This window comes from Glycine soja, chromosome 8, assembly GCF_004193775.1.
Source record: "Glycine soja cultivar W05 chromosome 8, ASM419377v2, whole genome shotgun sequence".
NCBI lineage: Eukaryota > Viridiplantae > Streptophyta > Magnoliopsida > Fabales > Fabaceae > Glycine > Glycine soja.
The window spans coordinates 1,958,547-1,978,446 of record NC_041009.1 but is presented as its reverse complement, the minus strand read 5'-3'; the positions used below and the strand labels follow the sequence as shown (position 1 = coordinate 1,978,446).

General features: G+C 29.5%; 3 protein-coding genes across 7 annotated transcripts; 2 read left to right on the top strand and 1 right to left on the bottom strand.

The window, feature by feature from the left end:
- The first annotated feature begins 187 nt into the window (after positions 1 to 187).
- On the top strand, positions 188 to 1,848 carry LOC114421089 (30S ribosomal protein S6 alpha, chloroplastic-like). Its single transcript, XM_028386882.1, has 2 exons — positions 188 to 704; positions 1,408 to 1,848. Exons 1-2 carry the CDS (start codon positions 300 to 302, stop codon positions 1,645 to 1,647), a joined length of 645 nt encoding a protein of 214 aa, XP_028242683.1. The 5' UTR covers positions 188 to 299; the 3' UTR covers positions 1,648 to 1,848.
- A 4,442-nt stretch (positions 1,849 to 6,290) lies between these two features.
- On the top strand, positions 6,291 to 8,280 carry LOC114424566 (probable E3 ubiquitin-protein ligase RHA4A). Its single transcript, XM_028391421.1, has 3 exons — positions 6,291 to 6,835; positions 7,024 to 7,109; positions 7,844 to 8,280. Exons 1-3 carry the CDS (start codon positions 6,602 to 6,604, stop codon positions 8,151 to 8,153), a joined length of 630 nt encoding a protein of 209 aa, XP_028247222.1. The 5' UTR covers positions 6,291 to 6,601; the 3' UTR covers positions 8,154 to 8,280.
- Positions 8,281 to 11,906: 3,626 nt separating this feature from the next.
- LOC114423177 (3-oxoacyl-[acyl-carrier-protein] synthase I, chloroplastic-like) lies at positions 11,907 to 15,404 on the bottom strand. 5 transcript variants are annotated; one of them, XM_028389819.1, is made up of 8 exons: positions 15,121 to 15,404; positions 14,051 to 14,415; positions 13,251 to 13,685; positions 12,931 to 13,104; positions 12,654 to 12,767; positions 12,451 to 12,552; positions 12,266 to 12,332; positions 11,907 to 12,187 (listed from the first exon to the last, which is right to left on the bottom strand). In XM_028389819.1, the coding sequence occupies exons 1-8, from the start codon at positions 15,275 to 15,277 to the stop codon at positions 12,120 to 12,122; spliced, it is 1,482 nt and encodes a 493-aa protein (XP_028245620.1). In that variant the 5' UTR covers positions 15,278 to 15,404; the 3' UTR covers positions 11,907 to 12,119. The 5 variants fall into 5 exon arrangements, with proteins under 5 accessions (XP_028245620.1, XP_028245624.1, XP_028245622.1 ...); XM_028389823.1 differs by having other exon boundaries at positions 14,051 to 14,409; XM_028389821.1 differs by having other exon boundaries at positions 13,251 to 13,682; positions 15,121 to 15,402.
- Between the last annotated feature and the right edge of the window lie 4,496 nt (positions 15,405 to 19,900).

Below are 19,900 nucleotides of genomic sequence, written 5' to 3'. Positions count from 1 at the left end.
TTTCAAATTAAATAATTAATTTTGATGCAATTAGTTTTAAAACTTTAAATGTTATTTTTTTTTTACCGAACCTTTAAATGTTATTGAAATATACATTTAAATTAATTTTATACTGAAATATACTTCCGTGTATTTGACAAACAATAAATCACTAAAAAAATAGTTACACACAAATTCTAAATTGCGCTGGTGTGCGCTCATTTCGCCTTATCCGCATCTCTATGTTTGGGTGATAGGATACAACAGCTTCTTCACCTCCGAAGCCGTATATCTTAGCTTAGCTTAGCAGGGGCAAAGCAATGGCTTCGTCTTCCCTCACTTCAGTTCCTCTCTCCTCTTCTTCCCTCAATATTCCACTTTCTTCCTCCAAACCTTCCTCTAGCTTTTTATCTTCTCCAATTCCCGCATTCTCTCGCACTCCCAAAACCCTGTTTGCCGAATCAAAATCCCACTTTTACCCAAAGAGAAACGATCATGGGTTTTCCATCAGAGCCCAAACCCTAGACTTCTCGGATTCATTCTTCGAAGGGGGTTTCGGCTCCGAAGATGACCCCTCTTCCCCCGGTGGACCCGGCTTCACGGGCGTGGAGGAAAAGGAGGAACCCCAATGCCCACCGGGTCTCAGACAGTACGAGACTATGATGGTTTTGAGGCCCGACATGTCCGAGGATGAACGACTTGCACTCACCCAGAAGTACGAGGAGGTCAATTTCTAACACTTTCAACTTTTTTTTTTTTTCATACACAAGTTAAGATGCATTAAGATAATCAAATTGAACTTTATATGCCATAGCTTTTTGTTCCGTGATTCTGTATCTGTTTATAATTAGGAAACTACATTTGACTTTCACTTGAGTATGATTGATTGTGCAGAATGTTTTATCTTTTCATTGGGGGAAAAAAAACTGCAACTTTCTCTCTGTATCTGCTGATCATTTTTCAGTGAATCAGTCCTTGAACTCGTCCATTGTAAATGCTTTTTTATGGATTAGATGAGATGACTGATGTGATGATGTTTCTGTTGCTTTATATTCATTGGGATGCACTGCAGTGCTGGCTTCATTTGAATAATAAACTAATTGTTCTTTGATGCATAGCTATTAGAATCTTAAGATTCATGATTTTCCTACGATTCAATACGTTTTGGCTACCCATCGAGTTGTATCATAAGATGAATCTCAAGTAACTATGTACCTCAAATACATAAATGATAAATGGATTTGTGCAGTTTCGTATCATGGATATGAATCACACGATTTAACTAATCATTATTTTTCTTTTTTTACTAGTGATTCTCATTAAAAAAAATAAAAATTGAAATAATGATAGTTAGCCTGGACTTAAACTGCAATGTTATGGTGAAGTGCTGATGAATTTGGTGTATTCGTATGGTTTTCCTTCTTGCAGGTGCTTGTTGCTGGAGGTGGCATGTATGTGGAGGTTTTTAACAGAGGAGTTATTCCACTAGCGTATAGCATCAAGAAGAAAAACAAAGCAGGGGAGACCAACACTTATTTGGATGGCATCTACCTCCTGTTCACCTACTTCACCAAGCCTGAATCAATTACCCCTCTTGAGGAGACAATGTTAACGGATGATAATGTTATCCGATCAATGAGTTCCAAAATTAGGAAGAGGAAATATTAGTTTCTTTTCAAGTCTCCAGTAACTCTCCTTTAAGGAGATGCTTATAGAGCAATGTTATATTTATCATTTGTTATTATGTATTTTTCCCCCTTTCATTTGGATTCAAGGATTTTTGTAACATGATTGAATTTAATTAAAAGATAGATGTAGGTGCTATCACTTGCAGTCTACAGAGTTACCATGCCCTGTGCAGTTGCTATATGTTGGCAGTTAAGTTGTAAATTTGAAATATATGTATTATTTGAATTTAATTAAATATTTAAGTAAAAAATGTGTAAAGAATAACATTATTAATATTTTTTGACATATTTTTGTTATTATTTAAAATTTATTTAGAAACATGAAAGTATGTGAATGCTACTCTTTACCATAAATTTATAATAAATAATTAAATAATAAAAAATCCATAAGTAGATCTCATATAAACATATTTTTGAGTTTACTCATTTGAAAATAATAATAATAATCTAGTGAAAATCATTTTTTTTTTTTATCTTGGTTCTTAACTTCTTTTGGCCTATTCTTGAATTGTTCGACCAATTTTTTGCTCCTTCAATTCTGAAGTTGATTGGATCAACCATTTCATCGATTCCCAGTTCTGACTGCTGGAGTTAGTCATCTAATTCAAGTTTTCAAAACTACTTTAGGAATCAACTTCAATCTATTAACATGGCTAGCTTAAAATGTTGACAGAAGTACTGTATACTGTATATGATCCTACTGTTAAACTTGTGCCTCTAAAGGCTTTAGAATTGTGACGTTAAATCTAATTTAAACCTATAAAATTAACTTGTAATATGATAATTATTTTTTACTTTTATATATATATATATATATATATATATATATATATATATAACTTTAGTCATATAACTATTTAATAACAAATAATATATGATAAGTCTAACAAATAAACTTTAATATTATCTTAAAATGAGTTATGATCCTAATTCAATTTTATAAAATCATGAGGATTACCTTACATATACACTATTATCAGAGTAATTGGGAAATGGAAGAATAGTTTAGCAAGGCTGTACAGTTTTCTTCAACAAGCCATCAATTTTAGTGGGATACTTGTCATTATCACGCGCATGTTGGTGTTGTATGGGATTGACGACCGGAAGTCAACACTAGCATAATGGTATTATTGAAGGACAACCCTGCTAACCTATATTTCATTATCTCCTAATCTTCCTTCTCTATGTAAGCTTCGCACATTGCATTTTGTATATAATCTTTCCTACTTTCTAACATTAATTTCATATTTTCAGGTTCTAAGTCTCGCGATTACGTTGATGAATTACACGCGAGCAAACATTTGTTGTATTCAGCAGTGCTGTTGTTAGCTAAAAAAGTTAAATGTCATGTCATGTTAGAAGGTTGTGTCAAATGGGTCATGCTGTGCACGTTTTTCATTTCAAATCTTGAACACTGAAGTGAGAAGAGTGTTATATGAACTGAATCTGCCGCCAACCAGACATTTTTTCTTTTAAACTAATGATTTGAATGTCTACTCAAGAATTTATCTCTGTATATGCAAATCTCTAAGATGCTACTTCCGAATATTACATATAACATGAGCAACATAAGTGGTTGCACTTTGTTTTGATAATTAAAGCAAATGTGTAAAACAATAAAGCAGCAGCGTTATTTGCACCCACTGAAACAAGAGAGAATCTGGTATGGTGTTCAGATTGAGATCTGATCCTAAACCCACTCATAGAAAATTAAGAGCTTAATTAATTGATTCAATTAATCACATTCCACCAACCACAGTGCACATATATAGTGTCAAAGTCCCTGACCCTCCTTTGTTTAGGATCAAAATGCATTATACTTTTACATAGGATGAGGTAGGTCTCTACGAAGGGTGGCCAAAAAACAAGCTCGATACTGCATTATAAAATTGATGGACTTATTTATTTATATTTTTTTTTTCTATTCTATGTTCTAGATATATTGGCTAATTAATTAAAAAAATTAGAAAATTCTAAAATAATGAATCATTTTTTGTTGTTGTTACCGATGATTCATTTTTCTTTATTTGACAAAAAAAATATTTTTTGTTTTATTTTTAGTCTCTTAAGAATACACACTCTGTGTAATAGAAAATTCTTAATTTAATTGAATATTAATTTATTATAAAATGACTTTTTCTATTTTAAAATATTAAGATTTTATGTTTAGTCTTTCATTTTTGCAAGTTTAAAAATAAGGAAATAAAAGAAATGAACAATATTAATATTATAGTATAAAATTATATTCCTTTTTTTACACAAAATTACATTCCTTTCAAATTTATAATTGTACGTCTATTTAAGAAAAAAATTCTTTTCTTTTTTACTTTCTATTTAACCAAACAAGTGAAAAAAACTTTTCTTTTTCTTCACTTTCTTTCACATTCTTCTCATATCAAATAAACTAAAATTTTACCCATTTTATCAGCATTTCGTTAATTTCTATTTGCTTTCTTTTGATTTTCTCTCTTTCGATTTTCTTTCTTAGAAGAAACATAGTGTGTATAATGCTCCACCTTCTAAGCCAAATAATACTCCACGTAGAACTTATAACCTTTCACAATGCAACGTACCAACGTTGTATACTGATATTTGGACTGAAAAACTACGTAGGTATTTTGGATATTCCTATCCGAAAATCGGAGACTAATCTCTCAATACATGGAGATTCAATTAACAGATAACAGAGATGCAAAGGACAACGATAAGTTCTGTCATTTTTGTCAATTATCATGTTTAAAGAAAAATTGTTCGACTTTGAATAAGTCATACAGCGCACTAAGTATACTAAACCTTGTCCTTGGCTAAATAAAAGTAGAAAGAAAGGAAAGAATGTGTTTCCTCATCATATCGGTTTTGACAAAAGGATTTAGAGTATGTGTCATTTTCGTCGCCATCATGGAAAAATAAATATCTATACATGCTACCATTATCGCTTCAAAGATCATCGTTTAAGAAAGGTATGAGAAATACAAATACAATATATATTACTTATATTAATATATAGAGTCAAAATAAACTTTCGATGGTAACTAACAAGTATTTTACTTCTTATGTGAACGGGCTTCGCAGAGAAAAGAATCACGTGTAGCTCATTTGTAATTATCCAACTGATGCTTTGTTATTTTTGAGGTGTAGCTGGCAATTTAATGTGCATGTGAGAAATATCTAACTTAAAGATTAATAAATAAATAATTGATTATTAAGGACTAAATTATAAATAAGTTTAAGTGTAACAATTTCTAAAAATAAATGTTATTTGATGATAGTTAGTAGTGATTTTAAGAAACTAATATCCAAGTGAAATAGGATATGATTCTTAATATTAAAATATTCTTTCAATCATAGTCATCACAAAAGATAAAGAAAATAGGAAAAAATTAAAAGAAACAGAAATTTTATTTTTCTAATGAAATTAAAGTACATTTGAAAAAAGACTTACTATAGAAAAATAAAAGATATATATTATTTATCTATTATTTATAAAAATAATATATTTCTAAGATTCGATTATTTTTTTTATTATATACCTAAAAGATTATAACTTAAATTTAAGTGCATCAAATATCAATTTTGATGTTTAATGCATATACAATTTAACTTATTTTAGAAAACATTATTTTTTTTTTTGCTAAAAATAATAAATAAGAAAAACGTGAATGAAGTGGAGTGGCGTTCTCTAAAAGGTTGTTAGTCAATTTTTTTACGCATATTAGTTATCGATCAAAGTAGTAAACACATTAATAATATGATGATTCAAAATAAGTGGGTCTTCAAATATGGGTTTATTCTCTTCTTACAACATAAAAATTAATCTGACATAGTAGCAATTCCTACTTTTTTATTGAAATAATCATTCTATATATTTTTGTCTCTTTTAGATAAACGGCTTTACTATATAATATTTTAAAAATGAAACTAATTATTTTTTTTTGAAGTTAATGAAACTAATTATTTAAATGAATTAATTTTTTTTTCAAGACCAGTAAAATTATATTAGAAAAGTTTCTTTTAATTAGTTTCTTCATTAGTTAAGTTATGTATGAGTTAAATTTTCCGTATTTTTAAAGCTTATTACTTAAACAATTTATTTATTTTGCATGTAAAATGGTTTTTAATTGTTATTTTAATTAAAAAAAACCATTAAAGAAGCTCTTTCTTAATTTAAAATAGCTAAAATTTACTAATAGGTGAGGTTGATTGAACTGGTACATAGAGGCCTTTTATTTAAATAAACTTTTGATTTTCCTCTCTCAAGCGGGACGGTAATGGAATACTATTAATTTTCAAACCAACATTTTGTAATTCTTGAAACTTTTGATAATCTTCTCACTCAATTAATTTAACGTGCAACTTAGCACTAGCATGTTGATAATGACACAGAAAGAATGCTCTTAGTAGTATACATGGCGTTGGGGTCCAGTAGTGGAGGATCATGGGCCTGTTCCACCATTAGAAAACACAGAATATATACTAATGCCATTATCATTTTCATAGACATCACACATAATCATTGTATTGTATATTGTTAAATTGCTAATTGCTACATCTGTACTTTATCAAATGAATATAAATAGACAATAGACAATTTTAAACATTTGGTATTTATCTATCTATCTTCCTTTCCCTATTCACCAATTCTAACAGACATTTATTTTTTGATGTCTTTCTCTGCCGCCCAAACAAAGAAAAGAACCAAACAAACCTGATTCTCTTAGAATAGCAAGTTCCTTCAACATATCATCACAAGTAGTGCATGCTCAACTATAACTATTGCATAACATTTTCAACTCTCTCTGTCCATTCTCATTATTCAACAATATCTTTCTATTAATATGTTCTATACATTTGCATCTGTATTAAATATATGGCAGTGGAAGAAGGTTTAATTAATTATTGTGAATGTTAGGGAAGAAGTGAAGGTGTGGTGATCGATGGGTGTTCCACAACCTCCACCTCCCTCTCAACATCTCTATCCACAAGAAATTCAGCTTAAACTTTACCAAGCCTTCATATTCTCAATTCCCATACTCTTTTCCATCATTTTGGTTCTTTTGTTTTACTTGTTCTACCTCAAAAGGAGGGCTTCCTCTCTCTCATCACCACCTCTCCACATACTTCCCAGTACTTCTACTGATCCACAAACTGCATATCCTTATTCTACACAAGTGAGTAAGATTTTCTTTCTTTGTAATTTGAAGTCATAATTGCACAACACAACATAGGGATCTAGATTCTATGACTAACTTAGGTGGCTGGCTTCAATCACTTATGCACTGCACCACCACGCATCCATTATCAGTAATTGAACAAAAAACTAATGTTAGCCTCTATGTTGTTGCTGTTAATATCACAGCCTTGCCGTTTAGATCTGACAGTGCAATTTCTGGACAAACTTCCTAGAATTTTATTTGATGAGGATTTAAGAACAAGAGATTCAGTGTACGCCTTTCTTTCAGTTCTTTTTTCATTTTTTTTATGCCTATGATTGATCTTTTTGTTTGTATTATCTTTTGAAAGATTGCTGTGTTACCTGTGTAGCTATAGCCTATAGGTTTTATTTCCATGTCTCTTTTTGGACTTTGCATTGCTTAATGTGCTTTAATCTAGGGTATCTACAGTATGTGTACTGGGCCTACATTGTTAATTTGTTATATTTTAATTTTATCTCTGCCAAATTACACTCAAATGATTGTTGTTCTTCAAAAAAGTTGAAGGATTTTGAGCAGAATATTCGATTTTTCCAAAGTTTTAGAACCTTTCATGACATCCATTATTTTCATAAAAAGTGACATGGAAAAAGGAAGTAACAGGTGTAAAGAATATATGAAGACTGGCCTTTTTTTTATGCAAAACTTGCACATTTGAAGGTGACTCACCAGGAATAAAGTCAAAAGAAAAATAAAAAATATACAATTCATGCACGTGTAACCCGAGTGGGTAGTAAAAAACCAAACTTTTAAAGATAGATAGATATAGGTTACATTTGCTTTGGAATTTCTAGTGGACAAGTGCTGGATGGATTGCACTTTGGAACTCTTGTCTTTTACTGATTTAATTCTGTAGTGTTGAAAATCATTATTTCAAAACTAAGGATATGATTGTGCTAATATTCTAGTAACTATAAATTCATGAATCGAAGACTAAAAGGTTGTTGATGTTTTTTTTGTAACCAGATGTTGTGTTTGCCTAGGAGAATTTGAGCTGAATGAAGAGTTGCTACAGATTCCTTATTGCAACCATGTGTTTCATATAAGCTGCATATGTAACTGGCTGCAATCAAACTCCACGTGTCCACTTTGTAGATGCTCCATCATTCCCTCTTCCAAGTTCCTTAATCCAGCACCACCTATTATTATATCAGACCCACCACAGCAAGGTGGAATTTCAGGCTCTTCATCACACATCATGTCATTGCCTCATCAACAAGAAGAAGAAGTTGGTGCTTCCACAAATACTACCATTTTTCAAGGGAATGATGTATAATGTATTAATAAGATAATAATACCTTTTGAATTGTAGGGGGAGGCATTCAACTGGTCCTCATGGGTCTAGAGTTCTGTATATTCAAAACCAATAATGTATGAAATAAAATGTGTCCTTTCTTTATCTACATTGGAATATTCGGTTAGTTTGTGGTATGCATAACACAATGTCTGCAATCTTAAAGGAATTTTTGTACCCCACCATTAATTGGGATTTGGATGGAGCCTAGATGATCGTACATTAGCCAATCATGGTAATGTGCATTATTAGGAAGAAAGTGGTGAGAGTATCTCAGTGAATTTACTTGGGTTATGAGCAGAAGTGGGGATAGGATAATACGCTAATAGCGTGCAACAAAGAAAAGCATCAAATGATTGCTTAAAAGAAAAGCAAGCCTTTGTTTTGCCACTTTACTGAAACCTGAAAAAAGATACGTGTGTTTGCAGTACTTACAAAAATAGATTATTTTAACAATTAATTATATTTATAATTCATCAATATTATTATTATTATTCACTGAGAAAACTGCTACATTATTATGTTAATTAATCTAAAAACATTTTGTTTTTTTCACCATTACACACATAGGTGATAAGTATATACATATTTTATTGATAATTAATCTTCGTAAAAAATTTGAATAAAAAATTTTAATACAATTTTCTTTATCAATCACATTTTTTCTTCAAAAATGCTTGAACTTGTAAATTTACACAAAAAGATTTAAATTCAGTGTTGCTTAAACCAATGGCATGCTAATAAAAATAATTTCATATATAAGTTTTAAAAATAATTATTAATAATATATTATAAAAGAAAAGTATAAAACACTTTTATGCCATTAATATATTCTAATTAAATTAATTGATATAAAATAATTTTTATGTTTAATATATTGAGTAAGAGGTTATTTTAAAATAAATTATTTTATTTAAATTGTTTAAAATAATTCTTTTCATGTTAAAATTATTAAAAAAAGGGGCATGGAATAATTTCTAGTAATTTTTGTGTATTTCAAATAATTATTTGGTGAATAAAGTATGAAAATAAAAGTTAACTAGAAAAAATAATATTTTTAATCTTAAAATCTAACTTTATTTGCATTAAACAGATATTTTCTTTATAAAAAAATAAATAAAAAATATAATCTAATATAGTTCTTCTATATTGTAAATTAGAGGAGAGTGACCTCTGACTGGCGCAACTCTTATGTTAGATACTCTCTCAACATTTTATTTCTTCTCTCTTTTAGAGGTACACACTTCAAACATCGTTTTTGCAATTAAGTCAAATAATTGTAATTGGGCTAGTTTAGTTTAAGTTTGACAAATAAAATTTATATAACTGATTAAGTTAATCCATTTTAATAGATCTTTTATTCATTCTAAAAAGCAAACTATAAACTGACCTATAAATACCCTCTCAGTGAATTTGATCAGAACCATTATCTAAGAAATCGTGTTCCATTTTTCCAACTACAATTTGCATGGGACCAACCACAAGCCGACCAAATCCGAATCTTAATTAACTTAATTGTATTATTAAGCTGAGAACGAACAAGCTATATATATTGGCCACCAACTCATCACCGCAAAACCAACCATGAACATTAGACCAAATAACACTACAGGATAACTTGGTTCCGGATTGACAAAGACGGAGTTTTACGTGTATTAATTAATGGTTAATTTCCACAATATATATGTGTGTATTTTAATACTATAAACTTGTGTGTATACGATTGTAAAACAAAATCTCAGCCTCTTCTTATGATGAAGATTAGTATAAAAGCTACAAAATAAACAAGAACCATTTGATGATATTCAGAAACTGCAAGGTTCAGCTGGCTACGTATATATATAAAAAGGCTTTGGAACAAATCAGGTAACCGTGTTGCATCAGACACGGAACTCCAATTAAATTTGAAAATATACATATATAGCATAGCATATCGTATCTCTTGCTGGTCAAAATGAACCTCATCATATCGTGCGGTTTAAAAGTAGTCAATGATTCCCAACAAGAAGCATACATGACAACCCCATTATTTACCGTCCAAATTCTTAGCTTATTATTTCATCCCTTTTCCCCTAACTCAACACTGATGCATGCATGCATGCCTTGGGAAAGATAACAATTAATTCCATAACTAATACTAATTGAGTGTAGCCAGTTAAGGACGGAAACCATTTACGTTCATTGAAGTGAATATAATACCCAGAATCGAATCCAAGCAGTGAATAAAAGTCCACCTTAGTTTACCAATTTATTTTCATAAGTGAGAGATTCAATTATACAAACGAAAGTGATATCCACAAAAATTCAATGTACAGATGCCTCACGAATTAGGAGCTAAATTGATTATTGGGTAAAGAAAAAGAAATTGGCGGATTATTAAAGTTGGTAAAAATTTGTAGAAGCTTTTTCTATGGATCTAGTTGCCCCAAATTATGAATATTAATAGATGTTTTGAAAAAGCTACTTCAAAAAAAAATCATTTTCCAAAAAAAACTCTCAAGAAATGGATAAAAACAAACTATTATGTCTTTAAATAAGCTTAATCAAACACGAAATGAGCAATTATTCCTATACAAATATTCTAAAATGCTTTTTCGTAATACATTTTTTCTCTATTTCTCAATTTCTCTTATTTATATTATTTATCTCATTAATTATGCTTATTCTGTCTTAATTGTAAGATAAAAAATGTACGAAATTATTGTCCAAATGAAATCTTCCAATTTAAAATGAATATATTTTTTTTCGTTTGCTATTGTACCCCACGGCCTATTTTTCCAAAATATAGGCCAAGGTGATATAATGGAGTTTTTCTTTTGGTCTAGAATGGACTTGAATATATGGGAAGCGCAGAAATTAATGATAGTCTGGAAAGAGAGTAGACCTAGAAATTAAGAACAGATAACATTAGCCCATATTTCCAAGATTATTTTGGGCTTTCTAGCCCATTATGAAGACAATCATTAATCTGAAATAGATTTCTTGCCCGTAACTAAAATGAATTTTTTTTTTTTTTTGGATAGAAGCTAAAAAATAAATTATTGTACCTTAAACTTAAAAGCAACTTTAATAAATAAATGAGTAGGGCGATAGCAAAAGTAGGTCTTGCGTGTATGGATAATCTCAATAAAAAAACTAGTACTGCATACTTGACTTGAGGTGGGCCATTAGGGGGGCATTAGGAGCGTTAGACATGCACGTGACCAATTGTTTGACGTAAGGAACTTGTTTGGACAAACAACCCCGCAATTAATTTATGGAGAACGCCAACTCGCAATTAAAATTGAAACTATTATTCTTTTAATGGAAAAGTATTACTGACAGTCTAACACACTTTATCTTGATTTTCAATGTACTTCACTATAAGCTTTAATAAAAACTATAATCTTTTAATGAATAAAGTCTTGATTAACTTTTTATAAATTAATAATTAAAGTGAGGCAATTTTTGTTATTTTCTTTGATTTTGAAGAGTATTTTGATATACCTGCATTCCAAAAAGATTAAAAAGTAAATAAGATATATAATATCAATCAAATATGATGTTGAAATAATGACTGTTAAAAGTTTGTCCAATTTTTGTGTGCGATCTGAATTTACAAAAAATCAAATGGTAGGGTGTCGGCATTCACTTGAAGATCAAATTCGTGAAAAACAAAACTACCTCGTAAGCACGCTACCCAGATTGAATTCTCATTCTTAATATAAATTTAGCAAAGAACAGTATTCAACACAATTGCTGAAAATTACATTTTATTGACTTCAGGGCTCATTACATTAGACCACACGATCTGGGTATATGATTTCAATACATAATGAAACAACTATTTTCAGTCCATAACTCATATAGTCCTATGAATTTGTGTCCAAAAATCACTGGTTCTCAAAATGTGTAAAGAAAAAAAAAAGACAAAGTAAAAGAAATACTCAGATTGAGTTTGAATCCTACTTATGGCCTGAATGGGGCAAAGACAACTACTGAATTGTGTCCACCGAATCCAAATGAGTTGGATATACCTGCAAAAAGTACACTAAAGATCAGAAACGATGAATTTTACATGATTACCTCTATTCAATTGAAGAGAAAATACATACCAACATTAACTTCATGCTTCTTCTTAACGTTAGGGACAGTGTCAATTGTAACACTAGCCTCCAAGTTCTGCGGAAAAGTGAGAAAATTAGACACTTAATATTAAGATCTTGTGGGAATCAACAAAAGTTACACAATGTAACATATGATTAATAGGATAGGATGAATTTCTGGTTCAGGAGGTTACATCTAGGTTAATGCTTGGATGCAACCAGCCAGTTGTTATGGCTTTGATAGTTGCTATGGCTTCCAAACCACCAGCAGCCCCAAGACCATGACCAATCATTGACTGAAACGATAAGAAAATATAATGATAAACTTCAAGGTTAATGAAAGAATGTTGATAAGATTCTGAAGCATTTAAAACTAAAAAAAAAAAATGTTTCTTACCTTAGTTGCATTCATTTTCAATTCTGATGTGTCCTTAAAAACCTTTTTAATTGCATTAACCTCAGCCAAGTCACCAGCCAGTGTTGACGTGGCATGAGCATTCACATAGTTCACCTGTACAGTTTAGAAATTAAACCAATAAGAAATCATCAATTTTACATAAACAATTGAATATAGAATCTAAACTTTTTCAAAGCAACATTCTAATTATGTGTAATTATGTATTGATCAGTTCAGTTTGGATACTTGTGCCTTGGTAGTACTCTCTATTTCTTACCTCTTCAGGAGAAACTCCAGCATCTTCTAAACTCTTGCTTATGCAAGATGAAACTCCAAGACCATCAGCTCTTGGATCAGTCATGTGATGAGCATCACACGTTATGGCACCCCCCAAATATTCTGCTATTATTTTGGCTCCCCTTTTTGTTGCACTCTCCAAGCTCTCCATTACCTTTTTTTTCAGTGATAGAGAATCAAGTTGTCATTAGGTGAACAAATGTAAGTTAAAACAAAAACTTGTTAGGCCATATTGCTTTAGAATTACTAGTAAAAGATGTATATATAGCGTAAAAGAAAATTTTGGGTTCAAGTTTCTACCAGCACACCAGAGCCTTCACCCATCACAAAACCATCACGATCTTTGTCCCATGGTCTTGAAGCCTTCTTGGGGTCTTCGTTTCTGTGAGACAAAGCCCTGCAAGCAATGAAGCCTCCAAGACCACTAGGCATGATTGCAGCCTCAGTTCCACCAACCACCATGATATCTGCTTCGCCTTTTCTAATGTGATTAGCAGCCGCACAAAAGCAGTAATTTGCCGTTGCACAAGCAGTGGAAATTGAATAATTGGGACCCATTAGGCCTGTGTCTATAGCCAACAAGGCAGAACCCATGTTGGTGATGGAGTAGGGAATGAAAAATGGAGTAATTTTCTTATATCCCTTTTGTACAAGAGCTTCCACACCATTCGAGAAAGCCGTTATACCTCCCATTCCTGATCCCACCAGAACTCCTATTCTTGTTTTGTCCATCTGCTAGAGACATAATGAACGTATAATTTCGTACCAATCCTCCTCATTAAATCATAGTCCTAATGATAGCAACATGGACAAAACTTATATACAGTTCTTTCTTTAGGTGTTGTTTGTACTTTTCTCCAATTAAAATTGGAGTTTCACCTTGATAATCTTTTAATGCAAACCTTTATTACATTGATTACTAAGGTAAAACTCCAATTCTAATTGAAAAAAAAAAAAAAAAAACACCTATGAAACTGTATCTAAATTTTGTCCTTACAACAAATCAATCGCTACTGATATGGTTAGTGAACCTAAGAATAGAATTTTCTAGATTAGTTAGGCAACTACATAATGCAGCTACAAAAAATTCTGTGACTTACAGTGTCAAGGACTTGCTTTCCAAGGTTGGCATCATCAAGGGCCCTCTTGCCTGCAACAATGCAATACCTCCAGCAATTGTCAAGGCGCCGGTCATTCTTGCCATCAATGTAGCCTTCTGAAGAGAAATCACGTATCTGACCTCCAAAACGGACCGAGAAGTTTGAGGCATCAAACCTATCTATTAGGCTTATCCCACTTTCTCCCTCAAGAAGCTTGTTGTAAAAGGCATCAACGTCACTACCAAAGACTGACACAAGACCCATTCCTGTTATTACTACCCGCTTTTTTGGATCCTTTTCTCTCTTTGGTGCTCCAACAGTTGGGGAAGCCATGGCCTTGATTGTTCTGCATCTTGGAGCTGCTGCTTCAATCCACAATAAAGTATAACATAAAAATGCATTCTAGTTTACGTCCTCCTATTTACGGTTACCCATGGAATATTGGGATTTGACTCATCTAAAGTAAACAATTCCCTTTAGAAGCTAAAATAAGTAATCACTGTCAACATTGATTTTTAATGTTATGTTTACATACATAACATAACAAATCATAAATACGTTAGAACTCCAACTGTTAGATTGGTAATAGGATGTAGAATAGCTCAAATTCAAAATAGGAGAAATAGACATAAAAAAAAGGAATGCACCGCTTAAACAGTCTGGTTAACATGATAGTGGAACACTAATCTCAATTAAGACACACTATGTCTACCTATCCAACAAAAAGAGAAAACAGAATACTCTTCTAATTCCTGATCCGCATTTGAGAATCTAATTTGTTGGCAGTCCCTAACATACAAACACAACATACACGTAACACGTCTGCCGCTGCATCACATGAAGTGGAATTGAAACCACAGAAACAAGGAGAATGTTTTAATGGGATATGTTAGCAATCATTCAAGTAACTAGTTCCCTCCAATATACATTTTCAAAGGACATTGGAATTCACACTACCACAATTACATTTTCAATATATACAAACATGCCCTTACAAGTCATCAAGGTTTTCCTTTCATAATTAAGCAACAAAAGAACAAGTATCAATAGGAAAGAGTAATGGCTCTTACATGAAGAAGCTGAAATGTACTGGCTTGGTGAAGGCATTTGCATTCTCTGCTGCAATCTAAGCCCCTCATAATGAACCACAGATATCTTCCCATTGTTTTCTGAGACACTGTTTCTGAGCAATGCTCCTAAAGGACATGTACCAGCGATACCTGCCATCTCTCTCTCACACACTCTCTCTCTCTTTCTCTCTTGAGATGTGTTGATTTAAAGTAAAGGAGGGAACTTTGGATTATCAGTGGAAGAAAGAGCAAATGGAAACGAAAAATAAACCAAAATAAAATAAAACAAGCATTGTTTAAGGTTTGGTTTGGGAAGTCCGTCATTGTTTTATTGTCCTGAATTGTGTGTATGTAACCAATGATGGCTTTGGCGAAAAAAACAGTGTTTCTTTCTAAATTTTGCACTTTTCTTTTAATCGCTTAACTACCTAAACAACCCAATTGAACCTTCAATAAAGAGAAATCGTCGTCGTCCATGGCACTTATGTTGTTGGTGGATCATGTTTATTGTCCTAACTACTCATGCGGCTTCAGTTTAGGTGAACCTTCAGAATTCAGATCTTCACGGAATAATAAAACACTGTTTTATTACAAACTTCAATACTTACTACATCTAGTTGTCAATAGTCAATACATACATGGAATGATGGAACGAGAGCTTTGGAAATATAGCTCATTGAATTTGATATAAAAAAAAAGAGTTTTGTCCTTGTGTATAATTTTATTCTGTTTAAAGTGAGTTAAATATCTATCATTAGATTAAAAAATAAAACATTTATTAAGTTAAAAGATAAAATTGAAACTAAAATCTTATAATTTTGTCGTCAAAATTTTAAACCAACTAATAATATTATGAATATTTTATCTTGATCCAGTTGCATATATGTTTTATTTTTTTACTGAAGTTACACATATGTTATCCTTGACATAATATGCTACTGGGTTAAAATAAAAATTCGTGCTATTATTTTTTTTATCCCTAAATACGTCTTATTATTTAATTTGAAAAATTAATAATAAAAATATAAAAAATAATGTAAACTTTGCACTAAATTAAATAGCCTCCAAATTACGTGCTTTTACTCCATGAAAGGATCTTAAATGTGATGTTACCAGGTTGGACCAAATAAACGAGGATTCGTGGTGAATAAGCTGAATGAAAAAAAATCTTTGTCATACCTTCATACAACTATACAATGTATACACTTTAAAAATAAAACCAGGGAGGAACATGATTTTTGGAGTGCAAAAATAAAAAAGGTCTTCCTAAAAAAAGGAGTTATTAGATTTGAATTACAATGTCTTGATCAATCACGCTAACATATATTAAGAAGTGAATATAATAGTATTAATATATGATGGTTATATTTTGCAAGTTATTTTAATTAATTTTTAATTTTTTTAAATATCTGAAAAGTTTATTTGGTTATTTAATAAGATAAGTAAGTTTTTTTAGTAAAGTGTTTTTTTAAACAATATTTGAAGTAGTATTTTTTAAAACATTAACTTTTAACTTTTAATTTTATATTTTTTTCTATTTTTATTCTTGATATATTTATTTATTTTTTTATAATTTTTTAAAATAAATGATTTAATTATTTTTAATCATTTTATGCTTTTCGGTTACAACTAATTCTACAAAATACTTATAATTTATTAAGTTAGTTTTTTAAGTTCTAACTACTAATTAACTTTTTAGCTTTGAGTTAATTGTTCAGTTTTCAACTAATTGTTAATGTAGTTTTAACAATATGCATAAATATGTTTAAGAATTGAGAATGAAAATTTTCACGAGCAACATAATAATTTTCTTTAAAAGTTTATGGTCATTAATTTAAAATAATATATATAGAGAGAGAGAGAAAGTAACAAAATGGAAGATGAATTAAAAAATGAAACATCTTCTAATAATGTCGACTTTAATATATTGTAAGAAACAATCAGTCCAAAAATAAATATCATGCCAAAATTTGAATGTGTTAAAGAACGAACAAATTAGTAAAGGAAAAGATGAAGTTTAATGAAATGCAACTTCTCTTAACACTTTCTCTTTTTAATGACGGATCCTAGCAGTCTTTTAGATGCTTGAATCATCAAACTCTTTTCATTTGTGTAATGTTGATATGCATGTGCTCAAGTCATAAGTGTAATTGATACGTTTGCGCGCAATTTCTTTCAGAAATACGTCCTAATCTAATGTTTTGTTGTTTATGTGCTTTGTTTTACGGATTAAAAATTTACTTATAAAAATATTACATATTCATGTTTATTATAAATTTTGAAAATACGGTAAATATATATCTTAAATTTTGATTTGGGCCACTTAATGAAATTGCCCAACTTAGGTCTATATCCAGACCAATCAAACTAAGCAATTACTTCCTGCACTTCCTAGCTGCTTCTTGCATCTAATATGAAATGTAAAAAAATTATATTCTGAAAAGATCTCTCTGAAACATAATTTTACAGTCCAAATTAAATATTTCAGAAGCTTAAAAAGGTGTGATTTGTTTTATTTTATTTTATTTAGTAGTTTTTGAATTATTGACAATTTGTTTTAATTACTATGCTAATTAACATAATAAAAGTATCATGTTTATTTAAGTGTATTTTTTTACTTTATTATAAACTTGATTAAAAATATTTTAAAATATAGTAAAAGATTAATAGGAGAAAATATATGAAAAAATGTAATAATTGAAACTAAAATGGTAATAAAATAACTTGTCTATAAATAAAAAATATAAAAGTTTTAAATTAATTAAAAAAATTAAAATTTAGGATAAAATATGTTTGGAGTCCCTATAAAATTTTAAAAATATTAAATTCATCCTTGTAAAATATTCATAATAATTTGATCCTTATAAAAATAAAATAATTTTTTATCAGTCATCAATGATAACTCTATTAGATAGTGATATGATGTAATTAACAGACTTTTATGTGTAATTTTATTACACATGAATTAAATAATTTGTGGGACTAAAATTCCCCAAAATAAATTAAATAATTTCTTACAACTAAAACTTTTCTAAAATTATAATTTTTTGTTACTTCCTAAATGATTTCCTCCCACCTTTGATGAAATTAAGGAAAAAAAAATAACAATGGGTTCTAGTGTCTTCTAGGTGTGCTTGAGAAGGCAGAAAAAAAAAAGTAAGTAAAGAGGGTGTATTTAATTAGGATTTCAAAGAATTTTAAATGATTTTTTATTGATAAAAAAAGTCTTAAGGTATTCAATCAATATTTTTAAATAATAGAAACAAGTCTTGTGGTATTCAATCAAGACTATTGGGATTTTTAAAGAAAATTAATCAAAATCGTTAATATTCAATTAAGATTTTTTATAACTTAAATAAATTCTTCTATTATTCAAAAGTATATAAATTTCGATAAATTCTTTCTTAAGATGAATGTTAATGGATTTTATGAGACTTTTTAGTAGAAAATACACATTAAACAATTTCACTTAAACCCTTGAGATTTCATGAGACTTCCTTTCTTTGTTTATTTTCCTGCCAATAATTGACAAGTTTTTCTTTTCTCATCACACATAATTCATTGTCTTTTTATTGAAAATAGTAAACATTCATAATTTTTTTGTCTTTTGATTAATGGTCAAATATCCTAAAACTTGTGATATGAGAGATCTTTTCAATTCTTTAAATTTGGGACATCTTGATAACATGCTCATATATATATATATATATATATATATATATATATATATATATATATATGTGTGTGTGTGTGTGTGTGTGTGTGTGTGTGTGTGTATGTATGTATGAACACGAGAAATATATAACTATAATGAATGTGAGAAGTTGACTCATATATAAGTGAATAAATATATAAATAAAGTTTAAAATAATTGTTTAGCATGTTTTTTTGTTTGATGGTGTTCTTATTGTGACAATGATTATAAGTATCCATATTACCAAAAGACATTGCGGTGTAAAAAATTTATACAATTAATATGATTGATAACTGAATGAGAATATGATAGAGAAAATTGATTTGTTATCTAACAGTTTTAAGATTATATGTATAAGATGAATTTGATTTAAAGTGTTAGGTGAAGAAAATTTATGAATATTTATCAATAATTTTGGTTTTATTTTTGAATTCATGGAGTCTTTTAAAATATTAAAATTTCATAATATCCTTTAGAATCTTATAAATTCATAATTTGTAAATCCATTAAAATTTTAAGTACAAAATCCTAATCATAAAAGTCTTAAAAAATCTTTAAAATCATTATATTTTTACAAAATATTTTAAAATTCACAAAAAATTTTATGTCAAAATATTATTTTAAAATCCTAATTCAATACAATCCTTTAGGTTTGTTAGTCATATCATGGAATCGTCTAACAGAGTTATCACTAGGGCCAACAAAAAAATGTTTTAATTTTATGGGAGTCAAATTAATACAAATTTTTTTATGAGGAAAAAATTAATATTTTTAAACTTCATAAGGATTCCAAACATATTTTATCCAAAAATTTATCACCTCAAAATATATTTGTATCCATAAAATAAAACTGAAATTTATATTAATACATTATATAATATATGTCTATTTTTATCGTTTTTTATTTTTTAATTATTTAAACAGATAATTTTATCAAATATTTATAATAAAGTAACTTAAAAACAACTTTCAATTTTAAGCTAAGCTTTCAATTTTCTATTCAAAATACAATATATAATAGAATATTTTTAATATTTTCTTCATACTAAATTACTAATCCTCCAACCTTTTAAATAAATATTTTTT